Here is a 16,786-nt window from a genome sequence, read left to right as displayed (position 1 = left end):
GAAAAGACACCAATTTGTCTTTTATTCTCACAACCTAAAGTCACTTAAAAAGTAAATTTATCTCTGCACGAAATAAACTCATAGTTTTCTGTGATCGATTTAACTCACTCTGCTGGAAAATATTGTGCACGACACATCTATTAGAGAGAATGACTTGGGTTTTGCAAAAGTATGAGATATTAGTGTTTTTATCTAATGGAAAAGGAAATAATAATAGACTAATTGTGATACATAATTAAAATATCTGGTTATCAATGGAGCTTTTACATTACATTGGTCACCAGTATCGTATATCAAGGAAAGAAAAACCTTGCGAAGGCAATCATAATTAAGGAACTTAACTTATAAAAATTAACAGTCAGTCATAATTAAACAACTGTATAATGGTAAAATTGGAAATTTCAAAAAAGACAACAGTGGAACAAAAATTACTTTTATCATCCAACCAAGTCGTTTGATAACGGATCTTCAAAATCAAAGTCAATTGGCATAGTACATTCAAACCAGGAATTAAAAAGAATTTTACACATAAAATTTCACACCAATAGAATTTTTCGACAAATTTTCATCTAAAATTTGATTTTCGGAGAAAGATGTTATAGTTGCAAAAGGGGGCGGGGCTTAGGAGGTTTCCTGAAACAAAGCATTGTGGGAATCGGATGTTGTGATGTAGAAGAGATCTTGTAAGTTGGCTTTTGTACTGGTTGTAAAAGAGACTGAGACATTAGCGAGGCTTTTTGTCACTGACATGTGGTTATAAAACACGATGGGCGTTGTTTGTTAAATACGGCATGGGAATTGAGACTTTGAGATTGAGGTTCACCCATCAAAACTTAGCCACGAAATTTAGGCTTTAGGGAACACTGTCATTCTCAAGCACGTCAACTTTATGATTATCTGTTGACGAATCCAGCGTGACGGCGACCTCACAGTGACGTCATGAATACAGACCTTTCACTAAAACTTCATTTCATCAGAGAATGAAATTGTAACACACGCATTTTTTCTCTCTTTTAATACTTTTACATTGGCAGGACGTTTAAAGTCATCTAGGTCTGTAAACACATGAGCCTACTGAGATTGGAGGAAATATGAGTTGAAAAAAAGAAAAAAAGCTCAAGGCGTTGGGTGTTCCAAGAGGTTTTGGTATGTATTGAGAAAGATAGCAGGTGAATTCCATCCACTAGCGTAAACATAAATATAATGGGTCTACTCAAAACTCTAAGCTCAGGTAACAAAGTTATCCATGTCTCCTTCTGTTTAGGTCTTCGAGCTAGCTTGCCAAAGCGAGGCTACACATGCAGAACGAGTTTTTACTCAGGAGCAACAGTTCACGACCGTCTTTGTGCCATCGTAGACCAGTGATGTTGAATGTTTCTGCAAAGATAAATCGGGCATTGAATATGCTTCAATTTAAAAAGTTTACAGGTCTGATTTATGATTTGAAATCTCTATACAAAGGATTGGCAAAAGTCTAGAAAATCAAAAACAATTACTTTCCATCATTAATAACAAGAATATAAACGAATAATTATCGAGTCCTTAATGGGCTAGATATCGGAATTGACCCTGTTCTTAGCTGAAAATTGTAAGTAAGTGGCAAATGGAGAAAGCACTTTTGACTCAAGTTCTGAGGGTTGCAGGTTTGTATCCAGGCTTCATATAGAAGAAAATGTATGGCCAGTGGTAACATTTGAGACCCTCAAGGCAATGGTGACAGAAACTGGTCATTTTGTCGCATCATGCTCTTACCACAGGACAAGTGCTCCCCTCAATAGGCAGTCCCCCTACGTACTGAGTGTATATGAGCCCCATCCTTTTGGTTTGACACCATATGAATGTAAACAAGTTGCGTAAGTGCATCAAAATTCGGTATGAACATATGCCTGCTAGGCTGATGCAGAGACAGAAGAGTTTTCTAAAAGAAGCATCCCTTCTTAACTATTAAAGAATTTTTGCAGTTGGTAGAAGACGATCACGAAAATCTTTACAGTACTATGCAAAGATAGGAATTGTTTACATACATTTTTTAAAAAGGAATGATCAGGCCTATGTTGTGCTATTCAGATCACTTTAAATAAGTCCAATTTCTTATGCAGCTCATGAAATCTTGTCACATTACGAGTGCAATGGTAAATGCGTAAATTTGTCAAGATGACTCAAACCTGACCTCTACGCATGCCCCTTCCTGGGGGATTCCAAGTCCCATTTGCCGTTAAAGTGGGTGAGCCATCCTTTACTTGCCGACAAGTTTAGAAATTTGCCGACTAAGCGCCCCTAAATAGCAAAACGCTTCGTTCTCGCAATGGAATTTTTCAAGAGGGAAGGTTACACCCTACACGCCCTCCTTTAGCAACCGACGGGCCTGTCTCTTCGCTCGTTAGCTCTCTCAAGCTAAATATAATCCTTATTTCCCTTACACATGTGGGAAAAGAGATCCCTACCTTCCATGGGAACATCAACAGACAGGCATCCTGCAGGTGACCACATATACAGTTTATTTGTACCGCAGCAAATGGCCAAGCGAGTTTCTTTTGGGTCCCACTCCATGGCTGTAACAAACCAATAAGGACAAATTGGAGAAACTTCAATTGTCTAGCGGTTTATTTAATTACCTTGATTTAAAGTTATAAAATATGAACTATGTTGCCCTTGTTGGGTGACATCGGGGAGAAACTGCGAATAACAACCTAGGTTAATGGGTGGTAATGCTGGGGGGGGGGGGGGCATTAAACAGAAAAGGATACTAAAAAGAGAGAGCGCTCAAACACTTTTAAAATAAGGGCATCACCATTTTAATTTTTATCGGTTGAAAGTATATAAGTTTAAAGAAAGTATTGGCTTCGTATGACGTTGGTTTTTGGGATTAATCTTATCGATCAATTGGGATTAATCTTATTGGAATAAGGTAAACATCAGAGGGCGTCTGCATGAGAAGCTGAAAACATTTGTGGTTTACGCCGAGCACAACAACGTTTTCTAAGAAAATTCCATGATGCATTAGCTGGGAAAGACAAAGTAATATAATCAAGAAAAAAGGCATTACATTGTATATTTTGGCTTTGTACAAGGACAGTAGACAAAGATAATTTTTTCACATCCCATATCCATACAACAGTAGGCATGTTATCTACAAAGGAAAGTATTGGATTAAGTACAGTAATGAAAATTTACGGATAATATGGGCAACGAAGCACAATTCGAAAACCATGCTACAGGGAAACTTCTAAACAGTAGAAATGCGTGGGGCTAGGATGGTGTCCGTTGTAGGGAGGTGTCCGTGGCAGGGACGTGTCCGTGGCAGCAGGTGTCCATTGTAGGGAAACGTCCGTTGTAGGGAGTATTAGTAGGGAGGGAGTAGTTGTAGGGAAACGTCTGTTGTATGGGGGTATCCGTTGTATTGAGGTGTTGGTAGCAGGGAGGTGTCCGTGGCAGGGAGGTGTCCATTGTAGGGAAACGTCCGTTGTAGGGAGATGTCTGTTGTATGGGGGTATCCGCCGAAAGGAGGTGTCCGTTGTAGGAAGGGTCTATGGTAGGGAGGTGTCAGTTGCATGTAGGAGCTAAATTTTACATTGTCCGGAGGTTACTTTCACATTGTAAGACTTTCACTACAGATAAGAAACTTAGGAATGAAATAAGGATTGCTAAAGGTGTTCTTTAGAGAGGACATCGGTATACGTAGCATTCTGCATATGCTAAATGTCAAAGTATAGGAAATAGTTTTAGAAAGACAGAACATCAGATGTTAGAGATGCAACAAACCGTTTCTGCTGGCGATATATCGATTATCATGGCTGAAGACAACTTTCCCAACTCCAATCTTTGGATTCGCTTTCTCCGGATCTGCTCTTACAGTTGGCACAGAAAAGGGAATTTGTTGAATTTGATCTAGGGACGAAAGACAAGAGATATCATTGCTCGTATAAACTGAGTTTAAACACGGTGTATTGTGCACGGCAAAGGAAACAAGTAGGCACAAATATAAATAGGCCATGAATAGAAGAAATTCACAATTGGGGGATGGGGGAAGGTGGAAGGATGGGGGCTACAGGAAGAACGGGAGATCTACCATTTCGCATTAAGGACTTTGCTAGGGACATAAAACAGCACAGTTAAGGCTGCAATGGGCGAAACTATTTTATGCTATGATTTAAAGGAATTGAATTTTCCAGTTCCAGTTACCAATTGCAAGCTCTTCATTTTTTCATTTTATTTTATAATATTTATAAAGGTTAAAGGTTCATACATATATGTTTTTCAACCTGACCTGTTTAAAAGATTAAAATAAGCGCTAATAAATATGTTATAATACTAATAACAAAAGAAATTTACCAACCTAACCTAATTTGCAATATTTAATAAAACTAAGGCTATAAAAAGTGAACGTAAAGATGAAATAAAAGTTGTCCCCGACTATAGTTGTTCTTTGAAGGTTTTCAGGGAGGGGGCCAATTTAGTAGCCCTTTCTAGACCGTTCCATAGTTTTGGACCGCGATAAGAAAAAGCCTTTTGGCCATTTATCGCAAGCTCTTGTAGGTAATGTAGGAGGTGGGTCGTTGTGATTTAATTAAGCTTTTACCAGTTTCTTGCCTCGCTTTCGAAGGCTTTTTACTAACTACAAATTTGTGCGCATTACCCAACGGTATTGCAATATAAGTTGGAAATTTCAAAGTGGTAACATGCAGGTTTTGGTGAAACTGTTTTTCAACTCTGCCTGGTAGGTTGGGCAAACATTGACGAAGATTCACTCACACTGGCTTGGAGACGACAATGGGCCTTTTGCTTGTGCTTCCCACGGCAGTTTCACTTGCTTCATCTGGACTTCTTTGTATATAACCTTGATTTTAGAAGATATAAGTCATTGCTTAAACATCTAAAAATTAAACAAGAAGCAATTCATGCCCCCTTCTTACTGACAGTGATCACCTTACAGGAAAAGCAACTTACATTTTCACGAAACTCTTTAAGAAATAACTTGCACTCTTAACAAATAAACAAATATCCAATTTTCACAAAAATAATAAATGAATACCAGTGGGGTAGAATAAATACACTTTTAGGCAGAAAAATACTACTCATTATAAAATTCAAGATTTCGATTTACACCATTCAAGAATATTCATTACGTTAAAGGTGAACTGACACGCAAAACTATTTTTTGATATAATGTAGAAAACGATGCATGGAATCTTAATTTTAAGTTTTCGATTAATTATTATTGTCCGTTTTGACGCAATTCCGCTCTAAATTTCATGAAATTATCGTCGAGTGTTCGACCATTGTCGGCATTTCATGTCACCCAGTGCGTGTGACGTCACAAACACCATGTTTTTATTCTTGAATGGAAATCACGCATGGACTGGACAGTTCAGTTCATCTTGTTCAATTACTATTCGAGGAGATCTATGTAGCCTTTGATCCAAGATAATGAAAATTCGATGCTAATGAAATATATGAAGGATATGTGCTGGCTGGTACTGCGTTATATTAGAAGGGAATTTATATTTGGAAGGAATAGGCACTTTTAGCTGCTCGAAGAAATTCTTAATTCTGAAGTCAATCATGCGGACGAATGTGGCAAATGTAAGAATCTTTTCATTTTATCATGAATCTAGCTCCTTTTCGAATAAATTCAATATATTATTACTTCGATAGATGATTTCTACACCCATATAAATCATGAACGTTATTTTATTTTGGGTTTGCAAACTCATCGGTTCACTCGAGTTACAGGAGGGCAGCGGCCTGGGAGTTGAAAATTTTACTAAGTTGTTTTCCTGCAAATAGCGACTCGATCGTATCAGGTTCTTAACCCCTGAAAATTTTTCATGTGATGGAATAAAAAATATGCCGAAAATGAGTGAATTAAATTCGAAATATTTACTGCGTATTTGAAGTTAACCATGATCAAAGACCGAAATTAACTTTGGGGGGGGGGGGGGGATGGGTGCTGATAAATTAGTCTAACAGCAGCCGTATTTAACAAAATAAAAGTATTTTACTTAGGTTTCCAGAAAATAAAAATCCTGTCAATATATTTATCGCTACCTTTATTGATATGTTGGCCCGCCACACACTGGGTCCTGCAAGACGGAGGAAGGGCCCCAAACGCGTTGAATAATACGATATTCTTGCAAATCTTATTTATGAAAGGGTTGTAAAGGAGTCATAATCTGTTTTCTAATTAGGTTGCCAAAATGGAGCCAAAACCTACTCAATGAATGTATCGAAGCTCATCTGCAAAGTCATAAAACTACGGCCTTTCAGACTGTCGTGTTGCTCAAGTGATGTGAACATGGTGTTTGTGACGTCACGATTATGCGGAAGGCTCGGGCAAACTCGTCCGTGCTCGGAAAATGTTCGGTGGCTAACTTTGACGCTCAATAACTCCTAAACTGTGTTGAATATTAAAAAATGATAATGTATCAGTTATTTATGCTCGATATGCTTTCATTTGAGGTCAAGTTAATTTTGCGTGTCAGTTCACCTTTAAAAGGATTTATATAGCATACTAAAAGATAAAATGTTTATTTGAATTAAATCAATATGCAACCGTGTTTAAAAAAAAAAGATGAATGAATGAATGAATGAGTAAATGAATGAATGAATGAATGAATGAGTGAATGAATGAATGAATGAATAAATGAATGAATGGATGATCATCATAAATAACGAAATAAACAAACGGAGACTATTTACCGCATTTTGATCACCTATACTTGAGCTATGCTTGAATTCTGTGACAGCTGTCCAAGTGATGTTGTTTAGAACTCGTATCTATGATGAATTGGATCGATAAGGAGCTATTTCGCATCTAGAGGGACAATCATTTTCAAACCAATTAAATAGTTTAAGATCACGAGATTTTTACGTTTTGTTTAGGCCTGTTCTCTCCAATTGAATAGCTATGCTTGTACATACCGACTGATCGTAGCTGGCGATAACGAGAAACTGACTAGAGGGCGACCAGGTAACTGCTTTGATGCCAAGTGCAAAATCATAAGCACTATATGAAGATATTATCCGGCCATTCATTGCGTATAGCAGCATATTATACTGCAAAGGAAGCAAAAAACCAGTTAGGCCTGTGTATTTCAGAAACAGTGTCAAGCCTATGAAAACTTAAATAAGACAAAGATTACCCCATAACGTTAAATATGATCTTATCTTACAAAAGCTCATCGAATCTCTTAACTTATTCATCGATTCGAGCTGATGGAGAGAAGACTGGAGTCGCGGAAGCGGGGGACTGGGGGGGGGGACCTTAAGCAACTCAATAATTTCGAAAAAATACACCTTAAAACCATGCAAAAATAACCTTGATGTTGGTTACAAACATGTTCAACGCCCTCAAGCTGATTTATGTTCTGCTGTCCTCAAAAGAACGTAACTTGCACCTCAGAGCTGCAAAAAGTATCGGAACTTGGGAACTAGATTCCCAGAAAAAATTTCACTTGGCAAAAACTTTTCAGCAAAGCTTGTTAAAAGAACTGTTTTTACATTAACAATCACATAAAATGAAAGGGTAGAAAGGTGGCTTATAAGGATGAACAGGTAACTGGTTCATTTTCATCTATTACCTTTGCCAAAGACAAAAAAGCGGTAATAAACAACCAAATTATGATATCATATTGGGAAATTTCTCTAGACCCAACAAATAAGAAGCCCTTGCGTAAAGAATTTGTGGATACTATTTGGAGAGCTATAGTACACAATACTTTCACCTCACAGAAAACTTTTTGTCCTGTTTTCCAGGTTCCCAGAAAGGGAATATTTTTGCAGCACCGTTGCACATTTTGAGACACATCTAACTTCACTCATTCCATCAAGAAATGGAATGTTTATTTTTACTAGCAGCTTTGCTATCAACTTTAAGTGGTGGTATTACGCAACAGACAGAACACCCTCTGAATGCTACAGCACAATGCGTTCTGTAGAATGGTTTGATCTTTACAGCTAAATTCAACGACGTATGTCAGAGGACAAGCAGTGACTTAGCGCAAGAGAGGTCACGTGACTTAGCGCAAGCTCTCATCCAATCAAGATTTGAGCCCTATGCTGCAGCCCTCTTCAACTTTGATTACAGCCTTCCTCGATAACGTTTTATGGGGCTTAGGCGTCAAATTGTATCGAGACAGAATCGTAAAGCAGTTACGTAAATTATGGATATGTGAGACTTCTTTTTGTGATCTATTGCTTATTTTCAACGAAAGTTTGTACAAATGAATATTGCAACGAGCACTTAACCAAATACGAAGAAAGTCCCTTGGTATCTCCTGATGATTTGCCACAAATTATGAAATTGGAGAAATTGTAATAGCTATTTTTGAATCGGATGAGGAAAACTGAACTTGGAAATTTCAATGCAATTCATCAAACCTCAAGACAGGATTCCCAAACTGCCAGGATTCTACCGTCTGGAGACCAAGCCAGATCTGTAAGGTCATTTGTATCTGCTTCAAAATGCTACAAAGCAAAAAAAATCATCAACGCAATGGCAGTGAAATTGTTCAATTAGCCATTTTTGTTAGCCATAAGTTCAATTAGATTCTGTCGCTTGGTAATCTGGTTTTTGAAATTTTCAGCTTCATTATACACTATCTTTTACTTTTGAAAATGATTCAGTTATTTTAACGAAATAGGTCCTATTTCAAGTGTTTCTGCTTGTTTCAATTGGTCCTCCTTCACCATTTCTAGGTAGTACACAATTCTGATGAGGTCAAAACTATTAGCTTACAATTAAAACTATCAGCAAACAGGCTGTCCAACCACCAGATGTTCTTTCATGATACCTCCGAGGATACCCTAACGCATAAAGCAGGGACTAGCGACTAATGCTTTTTTGTCTATTTCCCCACCGAGCAATTTATGCATTGTTTTTAATATTATGTTTTAGTAAAAAAACTTATTGAAACATGTCAATATATTTTGAAATGATGTCCATCAAGTAATTTTTCATTTTCTAATATACTTTTGTTTTCTGATTCTTTCAAATTTATTTGGAAATTGAGTATATTTTTAAATCGAGACTAGGCCGATATGACAGCAAATTTGGTAATCAATAATCTTAAGGTCTTCCCTTTTCTCCCTATACAGAAAAAATTTCCTACTGCTCAAAAGTAGGTACAAATGCTCCACAATCTCGATAAATTACCTTTACAAGTTGCCATGTGCCACATGAGAAAATGCTAATGAAATCTTTGCAGTTTCGCCTTTCCGCCAAAGCCATGAATTTTCCATCTTTTGTGAAGCTTAGCCCTGTTGATAACAAAAAACCAAGCGTTTTTAAAAACGCCTGAAATTACTTTACTTGTTTTGTTCTGAACGAAGTTAGATTTTATAAATCTTTTTTCAGATTTCTAGCTATTCTACGTTTTTCCAGGCGATGTTGGGACACCTAGTTGCGTTTTAACATACCCACAGGCCATAATAAGCGAGGATGTTAAACACCATTTCTGAAGCGTAAGGTACAACGAACATCAATAAGAGCTTTGTCAGGAAATGTTATCATAATCTAAGCAGCATCTTAGATAATAAGCTTTAAATAATTTTCTCTGCAAAGTTGACTGGAGGCTAAATTAAATTTCTTCTAAACACTTGTACCAAATACTAAATCTATTCAGTTGAAATTTCACAAACTAATAATATAAATTTTGCAAAATGCAAAATGAAAGGCTCCTTTACAGTTCTTACTTAAGCGGGCTTATCAAGAATGAATATAAAATAATGAAAATACAGGATCGCCATTGATAAAACCCTTTATGCTTAGTCACTTTAACTATTGCCCTCTTATATGGATGTATTGTAGCCGAAAATCTGGAAAACTTATTGAAAGTATCCATAAAAGGGCAGTGAGAGTGGCTTACAATGAATTTGAATCAAGCCTTGAAAATATTCTCTCTCAAAAGAATGATGTCAGGATACATCAAAAGAACCTACATCTACTGGCAATAGAAATATACAAAACAGTAAATAACTTAAATCCAGTATTTATGAAAGAAATATTTCAGTTGAATGAACTTGCATATAATTTACGAAATCAATCGTTTATACAATAAAGCCGAACACTTTTTCTTATGGGCTAGATACAATGTCCTAAAGATGTAATTAACTTAGGAATTCTATACCATTAGCCATTCGATTGACAGAAAATTATGAAGTATTCAAAACTAAAATTAAACAGACGGATCTTACTTGCTCGTGTAGACTATACACACCATATATTTCTAGTATTGGATACTTGTAAACATCACGATTTTTCTTATATTTGTTATTGTTGCTGTTTATGTTAATTAGCTGTTAATTAGCTATTATTTTGTAAACCAACATTAAATAAAGTGAATAAAAAAATAAAATAAAAAAGTAGAAGCGCGAAATGGATAATTCAATAGCACAAATAGCAAGTGGTTTTATCATTCATTCATTCTACTTACCTTGACAATAGAGAGGGAAGAGGGCAAAAATAAGCAAATTTCCTTATTTTGTGGGCATTAACAGGCTTGGAAATTTTCAACATTTAGGGGAACGAGCTACCATTCCCTTGATTGACAGGTCGAGGAAACGACTCAACGAGAATAAAGACGCAAAAAGAAAACATTGAAAATGCCACCGACTTTTTCCAGGGCTGATTAATGCTTCTTTACATAGTATTATTCAACTGTTTCTGATTCAAATGGTAAATATTTTTTAGGCCAACTCACCTTGATTTGTATGTTTAGGATATCGTATGTATGATACTGTTTTATCAATGAGCGACCAAACAGTGATACGGAGCTGCAATGATTGAAAGACATCATGATAATTGTCAACAAAACTTCTTTGTCGGTGCTTTGTGGATCTGAATGCAGTCAAGCAAAATTTGTTCCTTTCAGTGTTTATTTTGAAGACAAAATCTTAAAGATCCAGGGTTAAAGGTTGAGCTCATGAAATATAGTTATGTTTGATAGTGTAGAGATTAGGAAATGGAAGTGACTCTTACTGACTGCATCTACATAACGAGGACAATGAAGGGATTAGTTGAGCTTGGTAGTAAGAGGCAATAATTTCTTCTGTAACAGTTGGCATCAACGATTTTTTTATCTCACAGTAGCGTGAGCATGATGGTTAGCAATGACTAGAAGTAGATCAGGACAAAGGGTCTCTATACGTAAAGGTGACATTAAAGTAAAGTTTTACAAGCCTTAGACTTACCCCATTAATAACCCGAGCCTTAAACTGGCTGTGGTAGCATGACAAGACAAATAAAATCAGTTACGCGTGCCAATAGAAAAAGGCATTGGTCTACCTTGAATTTGGAGGTTGACAGTATGTGTCGGCCATCTGGAGCCCATCTCAATGCTTCAAGCCCTGCAACACCCTCATCAATTTTACAGGTCCAATCAGAGTGTTCTATCGACCATACCTAAAAACAAGGCCAATGGTCTTTATTAATGGACATAGATGTATTAACCATCATACATTATGAATTGTAAGTCAGGTCGTAACTGTAACTGGTAACCTGAACCTGGCAACTGTTAAAACCCCGGTTTTAACAGAACTGTCCTATTCTATGCACCAAAAACCTAAGTACCGTAGATCTTACGATAAATTCTCCGGGGGGGGGGGGCGTTTATTCAATTTATTTTACTTTTAAATTTTGATGGGGGGGGGGAGGTTTATTAGAAGGAGGCGTTTCTAAGAGGGAGGCATTTATTTCAAAAATTAAAAAATCTCTTTCATCATGTTTAACACAAGTACTGTAATCAAATAGCAGATACAAAATTCTACTTTGGGAAGGGGCGTTTATTAGAGGGAGGCGTTTAAAAGAGGGAAGGGTTTATTGGAGGTTTTACGGTAATAATGAATGTTCTTCAATGTAAAGAAAACTGGCTGGAAGAAATTTGGATGCTTTTATGAGCAAAGCATGTCAGCAGCATTCAAGACTATAGATATAGACCATACCACCTAATACTAACAGATCACAAATGCTATGAAAAAATAACTTGTTCAATTAACAATAACTTTATACAATATGGTACATGAAATAGAATCAGCCTCATAATGCTGCCTTAGAGGATCTCAAGAGTTACAGGACAATGCTTTGAAGTTTTGACATTTGATAAATAGCCTTCAAAAATTCTTTGTATGCAATAATTTGCAACATGATAACATTTGGACATACAGTGATTTTGAGCTGCAATAAAACAAAGCAACACAATAACAATTTTTAAAGAAATATATCAGTTGCTACAGATCGAAAATAAGGGTGAGCTCTTTTTAAAGATCTGGATGCAGTCAATCCAAGAGTGTTTCTTTTATTTTGAAGTCCTGAAGTTTATTTTATTCTATTTTATTTTGATGAATATCTTGATGCAAAAAATCAGGAAAGTTCAAGTCCAAGGTTAAAGGATGCAACCATGAAATGATATTCGATTGGAGATCATTAAAGAGAGATGGCTCTAGCTGAGTATACATACATAGTGAACACAATGAATGGATAAGTTGAGCTTAGATTGGGAGTAGGAATGTGTTTGACTGTGTTTGGTGGCTGGGTGCCAAGCAAGACAATTGTTTTGGGGTCAAACCCCCAGATTTGCCGACAAAAATAGCGTTTCTCACATGTGACTGTTAGCAATGATACCATGTGGACAAACTCCCTTCTTTTGAGATCTCGAGTCATTTGGAAATATGCCAACATATACAGGTAGGAATTGAAAACATGATATGGATGAATGTATTGCTTTAAGTGTATTTTTATGATAAAAGACCCTGCAGCAATAAACAATAAGATTCAGATTCTAGGGCAATTTGTTGATTTGCTGTAAGATAAATCATATGACAAGCTACTATACCAGATAAAAGTAAATTCTTTATTCCCATGCAAGACATTCAGTAATAAAATCAACCTCTGGTACCATATAATTTTAAGATGGCATAAAAAAGCAGCAATATAGCATGACATAAAATTACTTTTCACCTGATACCTGTCAGTGTATAGATGTCTCTGGTCGTAATGGTCCTTTGTTTAGATATCTTCAAAACACTTTAAATGAAATGAAGATACCATTCCACAAAAACATTAATAAACATACATTCAAACTGACCTGAACTAGTGCTCTTTTGAAATTCCCACATAAGATAAAAAGTGAATCAGATGACCACTACAAAAAAGAAAAATTTGAAATCACATTTAATCTGAAAACAGACCATATCACTTACCACGTTTTTCAGAGAATATAGTTGATTTGATTTCTTATTAAATGCAAACATTTGAAAATAGCATCATCTCATCTGATGCTCCTCAGATTATAAATGTTGGATAATGTGGAAAGGCAAGCATATATCCAGATGTAAATGGAAAGTAATATGAGAGGAATAAAGGTGGGGGATTGTTTGTTTTCTTTTTGGAGTGTCAGATGTAAAGTAATTTAGTATACTATGTTTTTGCTTTTCCATGCTTTTTTAAAATTTTGCAGTACCAAAGGCTTATTTGGTAATACAAATAATTAGGAAAAAATAAGAAAAATGTCAATGGACAGGCTTTGTGGGAAAATTATAGCAAGCATGCTAACCATCACACGTCTGATGTGATCCAGGCTTGTGGTGGTGTGTGGTTGCATGTGACACTAATTCTTTGGAAAAATCTAGGTAATTACAGTAGGCCTACGCAGGAATTGTAAACAAGACCATGATTCCAGCAATATGATAGATAACTGCTCAAGTTTTAACAGAAATAAAAACTGAACTTAATCAATATATCAAGGAAAGTTTCATAATGTTTTACAATATGCTGTCATCGCTATCACTTGCTTCCTTTGATGAAGAAGTTAGCAAATCAAGAGTGTCAACATTTTTGTTACTACTTTGCCAATCTGTCTTTTTTTCTGAAATTGATTTTTTTGGAAATACTGTGGTTTATCTTTTTCCCATGTAGATTAGAGCTATGATTATTCCAGAATTAGATAATTGATCCAAAATCCTGACAAGATATCTAGCCTTTTTGAAGTGGCCTGACAATTAATTTAAACACAAATACCCACAAAACTAATCATCAAAAAATTTTTGCTTTCAAAAAACAAAAGGCCTGTGATATTTTGCACATCTGGGAAGCAGCAGGTGTTTGCTAGGGCATGTGCATGCAATCGCATGCCTTTCCGACAAAAGCCTGATGGATAAACAAAGATATAAAGGGTATACAGAAACAATTCATAAGATTCAAGGTTAAAAAAATAACTCTTGATAATGGTATCAATTACCTCTAGAACATCAATGCTATCCAAACAAGTGAATAAGGAAGCTATCTGTAATGTTTTTGCATCTCTGATTATTACTCTGTACTGAACGCTGTTTGCCTAAAAGTAAGAATAAGATGTCAATAATATAAATCAGATATGTGTTAGAAACAAGACAGTGTTGGGTATACAGTGAATTCTCATTCCATACAAAACAATTACAAAACAATTATAAGCTACAAACAATAATAAGCTACAATAATCAGCATTAAAAAATTAATTAATATTTAGTACAATATTGTAATAATGGGCAGGAAGAGGTAGCTTATTCACATGCGGTAGTGGAGTGGAGGGTGGGAATTACGAACTCTCAATATGGAACTCTCAATATTTTACTGCATTGTACCAGTGGCGGCTGGCACGAAAATAAGATGGTACTAGAAAAGCAAAAAAAATTAGCAGAGCGAACCAGCTAGAGGAAGAGTGGCGCAGGGGCGTAGTCCCTAGTAAATATTTGTTTTTATAACTAACAATATGGCCAAATTATCTTTCTATGGCGGGTCAGAAGTTTTCATAGAATACCTTCGTTTGTTTGACGTCATGTGATATTGGCAGCTGCAGGGATTAAATAGCCTCGCAGCATTTTATCACTAGAAAGAGGAATCTAGTACTGCGAACGATTTTTTCATTGTTTGATTATCGAGAGACAAACGGTTTTACGTCACGTCGAGTCACAAATGACAATAGGACAGACTTCGGCAGTACTGGATGAATGAGGTCTAGTACTGTGGTGTACATAAAGGGTTTATTCAATGCCAATCTTTTAATAAGAATTAAGATGAGGAGGGTCAGAATTAAGATATCGTGAATTCCGCTGCCCTTCACTTTTTTGTCATTAATTCAATTACCATAGAAAAAAGGAAAAATCATACAATACAAAAACGTTTCGAGCTTTCAAAATAAAATGGTACTAGACTGGTACCACTAGTACCGCTGCAAGCCGCCACTGCATTGTACTGTATTTTATTGCATTGTAATGTATTGTACTGTATTGTACCGTATTGTACTGTATTGTGCCATATTGTGCTGGATTGTACTGTACTGTACAGTATTGTACAGTATTGTGCTGTATTGTACTGTATTGTGTTGTATTGTACTGTATTATACTATATTGTACTGTATTATACTATATTGTACTGTGCAAACAATTTTTTGGTGGTACAAAACTTGAAAATGGCTTTGAAAAAAGCAAACATTTAGTAAACTAAAGCTTTTCGTCTGACACTCTTCAGACACTCTTGACACTCTTTAGTTTACTAAATGTTTGCTTTTTTCAAAGCCATATTGTACTGTATTGTGCTGTCTTGTGCTACTATAGGAATATTTGTAATGTTGGGTGTGGAGGCAACTTGATAAGGTTATGTTTTTTGTCTTCACCTCAACAATAATTAATTTGAGCTTTATATTTGTTTAAGTATTATAAAAAATGATAATCTGTCACTTACAATGTATTTTCCATCAGCAGAAAATTTGCAAAGTTGTCCAGTCTGCTTAAAGCATTCAGAGAAATTCATCCTCTAAAAAGTCAGCATCTAGTTTTATAAAAATTGAATAAAGATGATAAATGAGGATTATATTTTAAAATAAGAGATACATTTTCTCATTATCACAAAAATCTTCATATTCAAATGTAAGCTAGATCATAATCCTGTGAATAAAACACATTTTAATCAACTTTGAAATAGAAATGGCCAGTAGCAGAGGTAGGGTGGTAAGACTGGGGGGCGAAAAAGGCGAGTTGAGCTAGGAGGTCCACATCCTTTTTAACGCCAGAAAACGCCCTTTTGCCATTAAGGGGGGGGGGGGGTGGCATCTGCCCTTTATTGCCTCCCCATTCCTACGGCACTGTATAGATATAAAAACTAAATTTTAAAAACTGGACTCTCAGCTGTAAAATAAACTTCTAAAGTACTTAGCATATTTTCTCTAGTATGATCTTTTAGAGGGATTATTTTGTAAAAAGGGAGTGCATACATAAGTTCATAAAATAAATAAGGTGAATGATGATTTTTAGCCGTGGTCTTCGAGTTAATAAATCATACTGAGCAAAAAGAAGCAAACATATTCACTGATGAAGACAGCAAGTTTAACTTTGGCAACATAACAACCTCAAACAAACTGTTACGTGGAAACCGTTTTAAGTAAATATTCTGATCAATCGATGTGTTTGTTTCTTCACTTCGTATCCCAAAAATACTTTAAAACATTAGATAGTAATCAAAACATAGAAAAACAGAGGATTTCCTTTCTTTTTAAAGAACAAAAAGAGGTTTTCAAAACATCATTTTTGTGCATACTAAATTTAGGGCCACATTTTAATCATTCAAGCAAAGAAACAGCAAGAAACCTCAATGATACAAGTATCGATGTTTTCAATAAATGTTTTTAGACAATTTTATACAAAGTTGAGGCAATTTAAACTGACCTGGATCCCCTTTAAGTCGATTTTTAGCACCAAACAAACTTCGTTTCCCCGCCAAAGTTTTTATCTTAGTTAGCCTCGCCTGCAATCCAGG

At 35.8% G+C, this 16,786-nt stretch overlaps 1 protein-coding gene across 3 annotated transcripts; it reads right to left on the bottom strand.

Annotated features, from left to right (window-relative positions):
• Positions 1-311: 311 nt before the first annotated feature.
• LOC135688598 (WD repeat-containing protein WRAP73) lies at positions 312-16,775 on the bottom strand. 3 transcript variants are annotated; one of them, XM_089114011.1, is made up of 15 exons: positions 16,696-16,775; positions 15,716-15,802; positions 14,235-14,330; positions 13,083-13,139; positions 11,285-11,401; positions 10,701-10,773; positions 9,155-9,258; positions 8,380-8,466; positions 6,922-7,056; positions 6,700-6,777; positions 4,753-4,837; positions 3,763-3,888; positions 3,047-3,130; positions 2,445-2,552; positions 312-1,377 (listed from the first exon to the last, which is right to left on the bottom strand). In XM_089114011.1, the coding sequence occupies exons 2-15, from the start codon at positions 15,782-15,784 to the stop codon at positions 1,274-1,276; spliced, it is 1,323 nt and encodes a 440-aa protein (XP_088970137.1). In that variant the 5' UTR covers positions 15,785-15,802; positions 16,696-16,775; the 3' UTR covers positions 312-1,273. The 3 variants fall into 3 exon arrangements, with proteins under 3 accessions (XP_088970137.1, XP_088970138.1, XP_088970139.1); XM_089114012.1 differs by having other exon boundaries at positions 15,716-15,787; positions 16,696-16,764; XM_089114013.1 differs by lacking the exons at positions 14,235-14,330; positions 15,716-15,802; positions 16,696-16,775 and having other exon boundaries at positions 10,701-10,837.
• Positions 16,776-16,786: the final 11 nt, after the last annotated feature.

This window comes from Rhopilema esculentum, chromosome 19 (genome assembly GCF_057945365.1).
Source record: "Rhopilema esculentum isolate cy_ngs chromosome 19, ASM5794536v1, whole genome shotgun sequence".
Classification (NCBI taxonomy): domain Eukaryota; kingdom Metazoa; phylum Cnidaria; class Scyphozoa; order Rhizostomeae; family Rhizostomatidae; genus Rhopilema; species Rhopilema esculentum.
This window is presented reverse-complemented; position numbering and strand designations above follow the sequence as displayed.

Excerpts from the sequence above, each read along its gene's own strand:
- LOC135688598 (XM_089114011.1), bottom strand. The coding sequence starts at position 15,784 with ATGAATTTCTCTGAATGCTTTAAGCAGACTGGACAACTTTGCAAATTT. Across the intron at positions 8,467-9,154 it reads GCACATGGCAACTTGTAAAG|CATTTTGAAGCAGATACAAA; the intron begins GTAATTTATCGA and ends TTTGCTTTGTAG. Across the intron at positions 7,057-8,379 it reads TTTGGGAATCCTGTCTTGAG|TATAATATGCTGCTATACGC; the intron begins GTTTGATGAATT and ends CTTCCTTTGCAG.